The sequence below is a fragment of the Hypanus sabinus genome, chromosome 20, assembly GCF_030144855.1.
Source record: "Hypanus sabinus isolate sHypSab1 chromosome 20, sHypSab1.hap1, whole genome shotgun sequence".
In the NCBI taxonomy this organism is placed as follows: Eukaryota; Metazoa; Chordata; class Chondrichthyes; order Myliobatiformes; family Dasyatidae; genus Hypanus; species Hypanus sabinus.
The window spans coordinates 42,438,688-42,453,020 of record NC_082725.1 but is presented as its reverse complement, the minus strand read 5'-3'; the positions used below and the strand labels follow the sequence as shown (position 1 = coordinate 42,453,020).

General features: G+C 39.3%; 1 protein-coding gene across 5 annotated transcripts in view; it reads left to right on the top strand.

Moving 5' to 3' along the window:
- Nucleotides 1–14,333, top strand: part of LOC132378460 (catenin delta-2-like) — a 1,187,639-nt gene that overhangs the window by 975,977 nt on the left and 197,329 nt on the right. For all 5 annotated transcript variants that reach the window (XM_059945388.1, XM_059945390.1, XM_059945393.1 and 2 more), the window contains one exon: nucleotides 12,701–12,820. In XM_059945388.1, the coding sequence (XP_059801371.1) occupies nucleotides 12,701–12,820 (120 nt within the window). The remainder of the gene's footprint in view (nucleotides 1–12,700; nucleotides 12,821–14,333) is intronic.

The window sequence follows — 14,333 nt, the reverse complement described above, 5'->3', positions numbered from 1 at the left end:
TCTGTGGCACGTCATAAATTCCGAGTATTGATGAAGGGTTACCCTTAGGTATGAAGACACATCTGGACCCTCACTAAGATTAAGACTCTCATTCACAAACACTTCAAACACACACTTTAAACAGCTTTCACGAGATCCACACATTATTCTAATGCTGGCCTTAAAAATAACTTGCAAAGCTAAAAAGAGTATTTTGGTTCCTCGGAAATTATTCAACATAACATCACATGATTAAGCACAGCATTTTCAGATCTCAGGAATACCATGCCTCTTCTGGTGTCCTCCCTTTCATAATATGTGAATTGTCGAGGAGATGGGGAATACTGTTGACTCAACTCTCAGCCTGCAACCAACATTCTATTAAGTATGTGATCTATGAATATGGAATAGCATCTCGGTAGCTTTTTCGCTGATGCAAGAGCACCTGAAAAAGAAAACTAACAAATTCACTCAAAACCAGCATGCTTGTCACAATTGCACAAAACTTCATAATGAATCATAAATAAATTTTTGGCAAACAAGAGAAAACCTGCAGATGCCGGAAAACCAAGCAACACACACAAAATGCTGAAGGAACTCAGCAGGCCAGGCAGCATCTATGGAAAAGAGTACAGTTGACATTTCAGGCAGAGACCCTTCAGCAGGGCTGGAGAAAAATAGCTGAGGATTTGATTTAAAAGGTGGGGGAAGGGGAGAGAGTAACACCAGGTAATAGGTGAAACCTGAAGGGGGAGGGATGAACTAAAGGGCTGGGAAGTTGATTGGTGAAAGAGACATAAAGCCATGGAAAAAAGAAAAAGGGGAGAGGAGCTCTAGAAGAAATCAATGGGCGGGTAAAGAGATAAGGTGAGAGAGAAAAGTGGATGAAAAAAGGTGAAGGGGGGGTGGGGAGAGGCATTACTGGAAGTTTGAGAAGTCAATGTTCATGCCATCAGGTTGGAGATTACCCAAATGGAACGTACTGTGTTGTTCCTCCAACCTAAATGTGGCCTCATCACAACAGTGGAGGAGGCCATGGATGGACATATCGGACGTAATCGCAATATCGAAATTTTGGCTCTCACCTTGATGTGTTTTTAAATCTTAATTCAAGCCAACATATAAAATGGAAAAAAAGTCATATTTATCCAGTTGTTTCATTACCTAAGCCATTTCCCAAAGTAAAAGCAGACAGTATTTTTTAATGTGTGTCTTTTGGCATAATGTATGAAATCCAATTGGCAACATCAGAATCAGATTTATTATCACTGACGTATGACGTGAAATTGGTTGTTCTGCAGCAGCAGGACCCAAAAAGACTGAAATATCTATAAACTACAAAAATAAATAAAGTCCTCATGGGTTTGTGACCAAATTGTTTGTTTTCATTAATATTTACTGTAGGATCAACAAACCAGCATGTTGGTTTAACTTCTTATTGAGAAAACAACGCCTCCATTAGATTTTGAGCTTGAATCGCATTCTGCAACTATACACAGTACACGTTCTTACCATATTCATAATTCACCAATCTAGAATAACTGTTTGGCCCAAGAAGTAAAATGTCTGACTTAGAGAAAGAAATTCACTTTTGAAGGGAATGGCTACTTCATCGTTGGGTTTTTGGAATATAATGGAATTGAGAATTGTGGGGCGGCTACAAAACAAAGTGGCACTGAAGAGAAAGCTCAGTGATGAGCTCATTTGATGCTGTTAGAGGCAAAAGGGGCTGAAGAGCATACTCCTGTTATGGTTTCTAATGTTCTCATATGCATATTGCAAAGGTATAACTGATTTGATCTGGAATTGTCTGATATTGATACTGAAATGGGGAAAAAATAAAAGTCTTCTATTATCCAGCACCTTTCAACGTACAAGCATCTGAGAAAAGGATTATTCTTGAACTTGACTCTTAAAATGAGTAATGAGATGAATCAGTTCAGTGAATTCCCAATTTTGATCCTGCTCCAGGGAAGAGGTATGAAGGAGAGGTTACAGTCACCTTAATTCTGGTGATCATGGCAACCGACTTTGATTTAGTACTGGAAACTGTTTTAAAAATAACAACTATACACACTGTCCTCCCTCCATGTGACAGTAACCAAGATGAGTTTGTGATGGATCATCTCTAAACTAAGTCAAAATATACCAAGTGACCAGTTGACTGATTGAATTTGGTATATAGATTTTGCAGGATCTTTCTCATTCTTAGCATCATCTGTCTCCTCACCCCTTGACTTAATTGGTGGCTATCTGATACGAAGTGAGCGCATAAAAATCCCATCAATACTTAAATGGTTTTACTCAAAACCTCAGAGGGTGAAATTGGTTTTGGTTTCGATTTTTTTTCTTTGTGTATTCAGAGTATGAATCCACAAAGCAGGAATCAGATTATGTCACTGCAAACTATATTAAATCGAAGACTCACGAAAGAAGATGATTCTAATGAAGTTTAATTAATAACAGTTTTAAAGTTCAGAATTGTTTGCCAATGGACTGTTAGATTTTACAGAATGTTTGATGTATTGAACCCTTAATGCCTACGGAATGAGGTAATTTTAAAAACTTATTGCATGATGCTATTCCCTCATGACTGCAGCAGCTCAGTAATTTTATGAAAAGGTAAGGAAGTAGTATATTGTTTTTCTGTTGGAATCAAAGATTTTTAGTGAGGTCAGAAAAGAACATGTCATAGAAGAACACAGCATGGAAACAGCCCAACTTGTCCGTGCCAGCCAAGGTGGTCCCATTTACCCGCCTTGTTCCTCTTAACAGCTTCTTGTCCCAAACATTGGCTGAAGTTGCAACCAATACTTTGTGTGGTGAAGTCTTTGTGCCTGTAAGTGGCCGGAATCTGTGATGTGATTCCGGAAACAGTACTTCAGCTGCTGAAAGGAATTAGTTGAGAGAATTGTGACGATGGCCTTCCCTGTGGCAGCAAAACCTCTATATGAGAGGTTCCCAACCTGGGGTCAATGGAAGTAGTGTCTGGCCTGCTGAGATCCTCCAGCATTTGTGTGTGTTCCTTTGATTTCAAGCATTGTAGATTTTCCTTGTTTGACCTTAAAAAGACTGAACTATAGGAAATGAAGATTAGAAAATCTGTAGCTGCTGGAAATCAAAAACAAAATATGAAGTGCTGGGGTAAAAAGCAGAAAGTCAGGCAGGAACTGCAGAAAGAAAAACAGTTAAAGCTTTGGGTCAGTAACTCAGTCATAACTGGGAAAGAGAAAGATGTAATTTAGTTTTCGGTAGGAGAGAAGCGGAGGGGAGGAGGAATATGCAGTAAAGGGAGTGTGTGTAATAAGATGAATCAAAATGGCTTATTGGTCACAGCACATTAAGCTACTAGATCTGTGTAATGAATTATTAGTGGCAAGGTGGTGGGACCTGCCTGTCCAGGGAAACGTATGTGTTAAAGAAAAAAGCAGAAAATGGAAAGTGCTGGAAAACCTAAGCATGTCAGGCAGCATCTGTGGAAAGAGAAACAATTAATGTTTCAGCTGAATACATAGCCATAGACATTTAACTCTATCCTGCCAGCTGCAACTTCTTTCAACCAAAGAAATTCCCTTGGTTTCACCTACCCAGACCAGTTTTTTTCTGTCTTCTCAACTGATGGAAGGTCCTTCCATTTGAAGTGCTATTTCTGCTCCCAAAAATGTCTGACCGGCTACTTTGAGATTTCTGAGCCAGAGGTATCCGGGAGTTGGTGAGGATGTTACAATTTCTCCAGCAGGAGAAATCCACCTGGCAATCGCCTGGCATGATAGAGCTTGGAATAGAGAGTCCATTTCTGCTGTCTGGTGTTGGGTATGTGAATGATATGACAGGCTCATGAAGTTTCAGTGCTGGGAGTGCTGGCTTGGGAGAGGACACCCATTTGGATTGTTTATTCTGTCAGTGCATTTGGAGGATTTTGAGATTCATTGGGTTGATTCTCTACAGCGCTCCAAGGTACTTGCAGTCAGCAATTTCTGTTTTAGGAGCATTTAGGAATATTGTAAAATAATTATAAGATTCATCTTATAAATCTTATAAGCTTTGGAACTGAAATTATTGCATCTGCCAAATAAATGAAGTGTATCTAAATTTTTAAGCAATGATGAGCAAAATTTAACAAAAAATTGCATTGATGTGCTGACGCATCCATCTTTAAAGACCCTTATCATTAGGATGTGCCTTCGTCACTTTACTGCCACCAGGATTGAGGTCCAGGATCTAAAGACCAGCAGTTAATGTTTTTTTTTGTGATTTTTTTTTATTGAAGTTCATCAAACTTTTCCATAAGATGTATTTCAGACATTGTACATATATATCATATAATCATATATATCACAAATCTCCACAAAGTATTTATCTGAGGTATACACTTATAGAAAAGAGTGGAAAGAAAAAACAAGCAAAAGGAAAGAACTATGTACAAGTAGGGAGCGATCCTTTTTTAAACAACACATTCATTGATTTGTGAGAATAAAATCAGGCCTATGAGGCATTATGTGGTTAAACCATTTTTCCCAGTATGAATCAAATTGTTCCAGCTTATGATTAACAGAAGCTGTTATCGTCTCCATTTTGTAAATGTCCATTGTAATTTTCATTTATGTATTTAAAGTTGGGCTCTCCTGTGATAACCATTTCCTAGTAAGAGTCTTTTTACCAGCCACCAACAGTATATTCATTAAATATTTATCTCTTTTCAACCGTTTTTGAGGTATATATCCAAAATATATGGTCTTCGTTAATGTTTTAAGAACAGCTTCTTCCCCTCCACCATCAGATTTCTAAATGGTCTATGGACACTACCCTGTTATTCATCTTTTGCATTATTTTATTTATTTTTGTAATGTGTAGTAATTATTGTTTTGCACTGTACTGATGCTGTGAAACAACAAACTCTGTAACAGTGGTAATAAATCTGTTTCTGATGAGAAGGTACGGTTGATTTTAGCTGTAGAGTATGGGTGACCCCAGTGCTATGGCAATTCAGGTAATGAAAATTTGACTTTACAGAATTCATAGATCACTAGCAAAAATTCTGCCATATGGAATAAAAATTTGCTGTCATAAACCTATGATAAAAAGCTAAATAAATAAACAACTTTTTTTGAATTTTGTATTCTTTGACACGTACAGATGATGCAGCTTTCAGTTATGGAAAGTTATGAAATGGACCACTTTCTAGAAGTACCATCCCTTCCTCCCCTGTCATGCGAAGGTCACCTATGTGTGCATTCTGTATATATAATACCAAGCTAGTTGATGGTTTTGGGTAACAATGTGAACTTAAGTTTAATGTTGTATACATATCAACTTTAGATTTATCATTCCCCATCATCCTCAACATGGCTGCCCCCAGTGCTGTGTGCTCCCACATGGCACAATACCTGAGTAATCACATTGCCAAGTTTGGCGATGATACAACAGTGGTGGGGTTCATCAGCAAAAACAACGAGACAGCCTGCAGAGGGAGGTGGAAGAGCTCGAGGGCTGGTGCCAGGCAAATAGCCCCTTCCTTAATGTCAACAAGACAAATGAGTTGGTTATTGACTTCAGGGGAACTCGCACCACTCACACCCTCCCACCCACCCCCATATCGGTGGCAGAGCAGTAGAAACTGCAAGCAATTTGAAACTCTTGGGAGTTCACAGCTCACACAACCTATCATGGTCTCAGAACACGTCCTGCATAGTCAGGAAAGCTCACAAATGCCTCTACTTTCTGAGAAGGCTGAAGAGAGCTGGACCTTGCACAACCATACTCACGTTGTGCAGGTGCACAGTAGAGAGCATCCTAACCAGTTGCATCACCTCTTGGTATAGAAACTGCACTGCGGCGGAGCAGAAAGCTCTACAATGATTATTCAAAACTGCCCAGTGCATTACTGGCACCAGCCTTCCTGCCATTAAGGACATTCATACAGAAAGGTACCAAAAGAGCAGCGAGGAACATCATAAAAGATCCCACCCACCCTGCTCATGGACTGTTTATTCAGTTCCCATCAGGAAGGAGGCTATGTAGCATCCATGCCAGGACCTCCAGACTCAAAAACAGTTACTTTCCCCAAGCAGTAAAGCTAATCAACACCTCCATGCCCCAACCACCACTACTCAGAGTCACCTTATTTACAAACGCTGTCTGTACTTAGCATCACTTTATGGCCATACAACCAAAACTATGTATGTAAGCTCTCTTATGTTTTTGCATTTATTCTGGTTTTTTTTATTATTTGTTCTTTATCTTTTTGTTTTTCTTTTGTGCTGCATTGGATTCGGAGTAACAATTATTTTGTTCTCCTTTGCATTAAATACATTAAACAATCTTGAACCTGTGGTCAGTTTGCTGTTGCACATTCACGGGTGATTTACTCTGTGCTTCTCCAAAGTAAATAAAGAATTTATAGATCGTATTTCCAGATGGCAGGATCTAATGAAGCAGTTTTGGTGAACGTTGGAATGTAAGAAGCATTCCAGCTCATTGAAGTGTGGCAGTGAGATTACAGCCAGTTTTTGTTGGTGTTGAGTTTTTTGTAACTACTTGATAATAGAGACAATGCTTCAAAAGTACTTTAATAATTGTAAAGCAGCTTGTGATGTCCTATAATATAAGTTAAGATAAACTTTGTAAAATGGTAAGGGTACTGGTTTGAGTTATGTAACTGAGAGTATGAGTGATACAACATGAAAACAGACCCTTTGGCCCACTGGGTCCGTGCTAACCAAGTATCCATTTACATTAATCGTACACTAGGCCAATTCTATTCACCCCACACCCCCTTCAAGTTCTCCTGAGATTCCATCACTCATCTGCACACTGGGGACAAGAAGCCAGAGAAAACCCACATAGACACAGGGAGGACATGCAGACTCCACCTAGAGAACACCTGAGGTCAGGATTGAACTAGGGTCTCTGGGGTTGTGACTAACCATACCACTATGCCACCATTGTGGTTTTCAAAATTTCTCTTCCATTTTTATTAAGCTAAGGAATGCTGAAATCTGAGTGCTTAAGATTTTCTGGTACATTATAACACCCAACTGGGATATACAAGTCACCTGTCCTTTTCACTGGTGCAAACAAGATGGGACAGGGAAGGAAGAGGATTTAATTGTCAAAAAGCAAATTTCGGACAAGACCATCAATGCAGGCAATGTTTTTCTTAACTTAGCTTTCACATGTATGTATAATGCATTTAAAATATTGACCGACCCAAATGCACTTCACAGTAGGCATTTGTATATATTACAAACAAGATAATACTATAAACGGTGGTGAAGACTATAGAGACTATTGACTATTGAGATGTAAGAGCAAGTCTTTTTCATCCATCTGCTAGCTTATTTGATAAAAGATACTAGTTGCTTGAAAGATTATGGGTAAAAAGGGACAATAATTCAGATCAAAACCAGAAAGAGGTAGGTTTTAAGGAACATTTTCAGTGATCAGAATAAGTGAGAGAATTCAAGAATCTAGGACATAACAGAGGCACAGCTGCTAATGATAGGTCAAATGAAGTAGAGGGATCCTAAAGAGACCAGAAATGGAGAAAAACAGATTTGTTGGAGGAATTCTTAATTGTTTTTCTATTCATTAATTCTGCCCGGTCTCTAAATATTCTAGTAATTTCTATTTTTATTACAGGTATGAGGATAGATTAAGTAACAGAAATATTTGAACACATGACAAATAATTGAGATCATGTTACTCCATGCAGGTTTAACACTTGCAAAACTACTGAGGAACATCTGTTGCAGTGGTATAAGTTAATCTTCATAGCTATTCTCACAGCCTCAATAAAAATAAGTTGTCTGGCCAAATGAATTTTAAAAATGTTGGAGCGATGTTAATTAATGTGATTTCTATTATTACTGTAGTGTTGAATCCTCAATACACTATTGAAGCCCCTTTTTACTGGTTGTCTCTAGAAGCATGCTGGTTAGCCCCTCACTAACAAGCCAATGGATTCAGCGGTGAGAAAACCACCTTTCTCGAACTCCATACGTCTAGGGTCGCTATAACTTGGGTCCCACCAGACCGGGAGACTGGGACTTTACTACCATCTGCACCCCAATCTGAGTGAATACCGTGTAAATGCTGCCCATTTGCAATTACCCGTCAGCAAGAAATAATGGATTGTACACTGCATACAATTATAAGAAAGGTATATTCATAAATGCAACTTAATCAAACAGTTAGTAAAGAAGCAGATGTAAAAATAGGAAAAAAATTAAAGGACCTATTGTAATTAAAACAGTCAAATGCATACAAAGGTAGAGCTCAGATCTTCCAAAAGTTGGAGATATCCACATACTCTTGGTGCCAACTCCAATTCACTGATCACCGATAGAACTTTCCACCTTGGACGCCATCAAATCGCACATTCCAGTTGGATTGAATCCTACCATCAGTTCTCACGATCTTCTTCTCTCTCCGTCTCCCCCTGAAAAGGGCCTCGACCCATTTAGTGTCCATCACAAAACCTCTCCACCTAGCTTTCTTTGGAACCTTCTCCCAATTCCGCTATCCTGGTTGGCTGACCCAACATTCATAAGCTGAACATCACAACCCCTTATCTTTAACGGTAACCCAAACACTACCAGCAGGACACACTGCTTCTACAGAGAGCTATTAAATGAAATATCCCACAGCATTAGCAGTAAACACTTCACAGTAAAAGCTTAACCAAGGCACTACATTATTATTATTATGGAACAACAAGGGACTACAAGCACTGGATTATGAAGCAAAAACCAAGCGGAAGAACTCAGTAGCATCTGTAATAGTGAAGGGATGGTTGATCTGAAACTCTGACTGTAACTTTATTTACAAAGATGCTGAGTACCAGCTGAGTACTTCCAGCAATTTATTTTTGCCTATTTATGATATGCTCTGTCTTGTTTTCACTCATAACTTTCCAGGCAATGAAAGGTTGTTTAGCCTAACTAACAAAAGAAAGCAGTAGTACTGTTTATGTCTTCATAGTGACAGCAGAGCATCTTTCTGCCCTTCATACCGTCTCTGACCCTTAACTACATATTCACATTAATCCTACATTAATACAATTATGCTTTATTCTCCCCACATTCTTATTATTTCATCCCAGACTCAGTCGCTCACCTACTCACTAGAGATAGCTTACAGTAGCCAGTGAATCTACCAACCTAACATCTTTGGGATGTGGGAGGAAACCCACAGAGTCATAGGAAGAACTTGCAAACTCCATCCAAGCAGCACTGAGATCAGGAATATATCTGGGTTCCTGGCTCTACTATTCTGCTATCCAGTATTCGTTACAACTAAAGAACAGACTTTATACTGTAGTCACTGTCTTCATGTACGGAAATGCAACCAGGAATTTACACTCTAGAATGATATAGTGCTATGAATGTAAACCACCCAAGACCACTTCACAGGAGCAAAATCCAACATGAGTAACATTGAGCCCAAAGGAAGAGACACCAGGTCTAGGTCGTAGGAGGATCTTCTAAGCAGAAGAGAAAGGCAGGGAGACCTAATTTGGATTACAGCACCATGTTTTCTGTCTTAAGTTAACAGTAAATTGTTTTTCCAATAATTTAAGGCATGTAATTGTTGTTCTTTGTCACATAGAGACATTGATAAACTAACCATTGAATGTATTAACAATTCATTAGCCCCAGTTCCTTTACACACACTCTAAGAACTTAGGATCATCAATTGTGTATCCCATTCTGTCTCTTTATCTTAGTGCAGGATTGTTTCCAGTGTAGATAAGTGGATGAAATAAATAGATTCCTCCCTAAGTGCGATTGAAATAATTTTGCCACTGCCATATTTATATCGAAAGGTGTCTTCCATTTAGCCAAATACAGTGGAAAGGCACAGTCAAATGCAAGACTTGGTAGAATTACTTCAAACAAATTGTCAGTCTTCATGGTAACCCTTTTAAACCAAAGATATTTCCTTTCTATATGTTGCAATTAACAAATGATCTATGTGATGTGTACAAACCATAAAAAATTTTGCTGTGTAAATGTTGTATAGTTAGTGTTGGCAATAAAAGGGTAATTGAGACTTTAAGAATTCAGCATAGTTAGTTCAAAGTTAAATAATTGACCTCTCTAGTTTGTAGCTTGGTAAACCAGACTTCCAGGTGCTCTGGAGTGAACAGTAATGTTGTATGAGGTTTTAATAGATATGTTTATTCAATTTTTCGCCATAAGGTTACCTAAAGTATCCCAATTTTGTTGCAATGTTGCCCAGTTACATTACACCAAGGTCATTAGAAATTGTGTGTTTATAGTTTCCAGACTCTTTCAAACAGAGACACCTCAAAAACGTTGAGGTAGCTCCAGCTGTTTCAGCCCTGACAGATTTTCAAGAATGTACAAATTTTGTCAGTCTTCTTCTGCTCAGTGATTTCAAGTCCCTTAATACGCCTGGGTAACTAGTGACTTTTAATCTCAGGTTAGAATTTAAGCAAGCTTTTGGACAAGACTGTTCTATTTCTTCACATTAGAATGATGCTTTTCGCAAGATTTGTCTGTTTCTTGCTGATACCTGGAGCTCAGTCCTTTGCATCAAAAAGTTTGGATGTAAAGTATTTTTCTCATATCCTTTCTGTCAAGTTTTCCTGAAGCCTAGGTGGAAGTTGTAAATGTGACTGAAAATTTAAAGCTATAAAGGACCATGTGCCAAGCACAAATACAGTATCTGCAAAGCAATCCAAAGTTTCTTGCAACACTACCTTTTTATCTGACGTACCTGGGACATTGTTTTGCTTGCAACATGAAACACGGTACATTTCGCCTTTACTTGTGAGACCATATATAATAGCTGACTTTATCTATACTCCAACCAAATGCTGTGTTCAGTACTGATGAGCTGCTAGAGGTCTTACCTTTTGAATGAGATTTTAAATTTAGTTCTCTGTTTGCCCTCTCCTCTAACCATGAAGAATCCTATGGAATGTGTTGTCCCAGCCAATAATTTATCCCTGAACCTGCTTTACCAACAGCAGATGATCTGATAAATTTCACGTTACAGTATTTCTGACATCTTACCGTGTCCTTGGCTGCTGTATTTTCTACATCGCAGTGCCAACATTCACAAAAGATGTTGTTTACTTGCAAGTCAGCTTTATTTTTCTTAATTAAAGTTTTATAGTTTTGTTTTACATTTCTTAAAATCTCAGCGTCTCATCTGTGAGCATTACACGTGTTAACAGTTTCACCTGCCTGCAGCCATCATTTTTACAAACTGTCAGTCAGAAAAATTGAGCATGAATGTATCATTTGCTGATTAATGGAAGTTGATTACTTGGGAGGTTGCTTTTAAGGTAACATGCTCTTTGGCCATTACGGGTACTTTTTTTTTACTGTGTTTTCTTTCCCCCACTGCCTATTTTTGCCTTACCAAGTAATGCACTACTTTAGAAGAAATGGTATTTTGTGGTACAAAGTCGAGGAAATCTGCAGATGCTGGAAATCCAGGCAATGCACACAAAATGCTGGAGGAACTCAGCAGGCCAAGCAGCATCTATGGGAAAGAGTAAACAGTCGTTGTTTCCGGCTGAGACCTTTCATCAGGGCAGATGTAGAGTCCCGATGAAGGATCTTAGCCTGAAGCATCAACTGTTTACTCTTTTCTATAGAAGCATTCTGGCCTGCGGAGTTCTGTGTGTGTTGCTGGCATATTGTGGCACGAGGTTGTGTCATCACCTCGGAGCTGCTGCGCAGACTTTGCAGACCTTTTCCTCACCCCATTTTGGCCCAACTCCCATCAAAGCTTCAGACCCCTAAGTGCAGACAACCCACAAAAATAAAATGGACCAAGTCTTTGTTTAGTCATCAGAGAGGAGACAGCTTCTTAAACCTCTGGTTGCTGGGTGTACATTGGTCAGGGTGCAAAAAATAAAAGGCAGTGGGCAGGGGTAGTGTTAGGGGCATGGGGTTGATATTATCTAACGGAGGTGCAGGTATAGCAGCTTTGTAAACATTACGAGGCAGGCCTGTTTTATTCAGTCCAAAACGTCTTTCAGAATTTTCGAGCAAAACTGACTGCAGGAAATCTTCACAGATAGCCAACCAGAGAAGAATTTCCTGCTCAATAGAAGCACAGAGTTAAGGGAGCCCTAGTGAAATGAGTAACTTCAGAACCTCTAGACAATTCAGTAAAACAACCTCTATTTGAACGTACTGCTGCTATTAGGCTTGGAACCATTTCTGTGCTAGTGCTTTTGTCATAAATTCCGATATCCTCACTCATTAAGAAGCTACTAGCATAAAGTTACGTCACAATTTACATTTCTCTACATCGCCACCTCCATCTCTGCCACCATAGAATGGCGTACCAAAATACTGAAGTTAATTGGCAGGTTTACATTGGTGGTTTCAGTTAAAACTGTGGATGCAGGAGTTTAGAACAAAAATATAAGATGAAAACAGCATGTGCCTTTAAAGTGGGAACAGATGGTTTTGTCCAGTTATAAACTGGGTTACTAGCACTTTATAGCAGTTATAAGTGGCAACAAAGGGAACAAATCTGGTCTTGGCTTTAAAAGACTGTAATTGACTTGAAACCTTTTCTGAGGTCTTTTTGGAAGAGATTCTTTCTGGTGTGGTGAATGCAAAGGCAGGAAAGAGCGTGGGCTGCTGGGGGATGCCCTGCTTGATAACTGATGAAGTGAAGGTGCTGCTGTATGACCTGGGTGTGAGGAGGGTCGCTCTGTTTGCTACTCCAGAGTTCAGCAAAGCAGCATACCCTGCAGGAAGTGGCGGTCAGGCCCAACCCAGCGTGCAGTACCTGAAACACCTGGGAACAGATGTGGGAGAAGATGGCACACAGTAAGGAAGCCGCCAAGGTAAGCCTTCCCAATTTACCTGGTTAATGGCCCTTTTTGTATACTACAACGTATTGCTAGGTAGCCTATTGCAAATCCCCTGCCAGCCAAGTCACATCCTCACATCTCCTTGCAATGCTTTTAGTGTTGACTGTGCATGTCTGTAGCACTACATTAAGCTGCAACTTATAATTGGAAAGTTTTGGCATGCTCACAACTTGTAATGTTAAAAGCATTTTAACTAAGTTGGCTGCATCGTTAATAGCGCTTGATAACCCCTACTTTGGGTTGCAGTCACAGTATATGTGACATTGTTTGATCTAGGGAAGCTAAAGGCAAGCTCAGAAATCCTAATACATTATTGCCTATATGTGTACTGCTGTATAGCTGTGACAAATAAAATGTAGACAGTTCTGTGCCAAGCATAAGTTGAGCCAATATTGTAACATTGATCATATTTCTATCACACATTTAGATTCTCATTTCACACACCACAGAATTGTGTACCATTAACGAACTAGCATAAAAGCACCAGCACGTTTTTGAACGCAGTGAGCACAAAGAGGTAGCAGAACTGAATGGGAGTGAGTGAAAGTATCACAGAAGAAGAGATGGTGCAAGAGGCATTAACAATGTCACACAAGGAGCTTTTGATTAGTAAGGAACAAAGAGTCAGTATTAGACTGACACAAGAATGAACAATATCACCTTGCAGTATCTTAATTACTTGTAAGTGCCAGTTAGTTTAAATAAAGCATCAATAAAGAGGGGACTTTGGTCATGCAGAATTGCACCTGTTTGTCTCTATTATCTCAGACTGAGCCTTGGAACTGAGAATGACAACGGTTGGTTCCAATAAGATGTATTGAAAAATGCAAGTGTCACAGCACAGTAATGGTCAGTGTGACATTATTATGGCTCGGAGTGTCAGTGTTCAGTTCCAGTGTCCAATGTAAGCAAGTTTGTACCTTCCTCCCTGTGTGCGTGTGGGTTTCTCCCACATCCCGCAGTCCAAAGACAAACCGGGTAGTAAGTTAATTGATCATTGTAAATTGCTGATGATTAGGCTAGGATTGAATCAATGAGCAACAAAGCTCAAAGGATCAGAAGGGCCTGTTCTGTGCTGTATCCTAAATAAAATAATGTTCAGTACCTTACATGTGCTAGATGGGAAACTGAATGAGCTTAGAAAGGTTCACTAAGTTGGTAACCTTTAACTTCCCCTCCCACTGACCTAAATAGGATCCATTTTAGATAGTGTTTTTGAAGGATTCACTTTGTCAGATAGTGTGAGGAAACCTGACACTAATGTTGCAGACTGGTGAGTTTTCCAAATTCTCTTCAGATCTGATAGCCTGAACACGGTTGAGGTTGGAAGCGTCAATGACGAGGTTGATGCAGTTGTAGGTTGTCACATTGAGGGGTTAGGAGCAGTCTTATGAAGATGATAGTTTTAGGGAATAAAAGATGTTGAAGGGATACATAAAGGGAAAAAGAATTAGATAAATATTTGAAGAGGATGATGGAAAAGAGC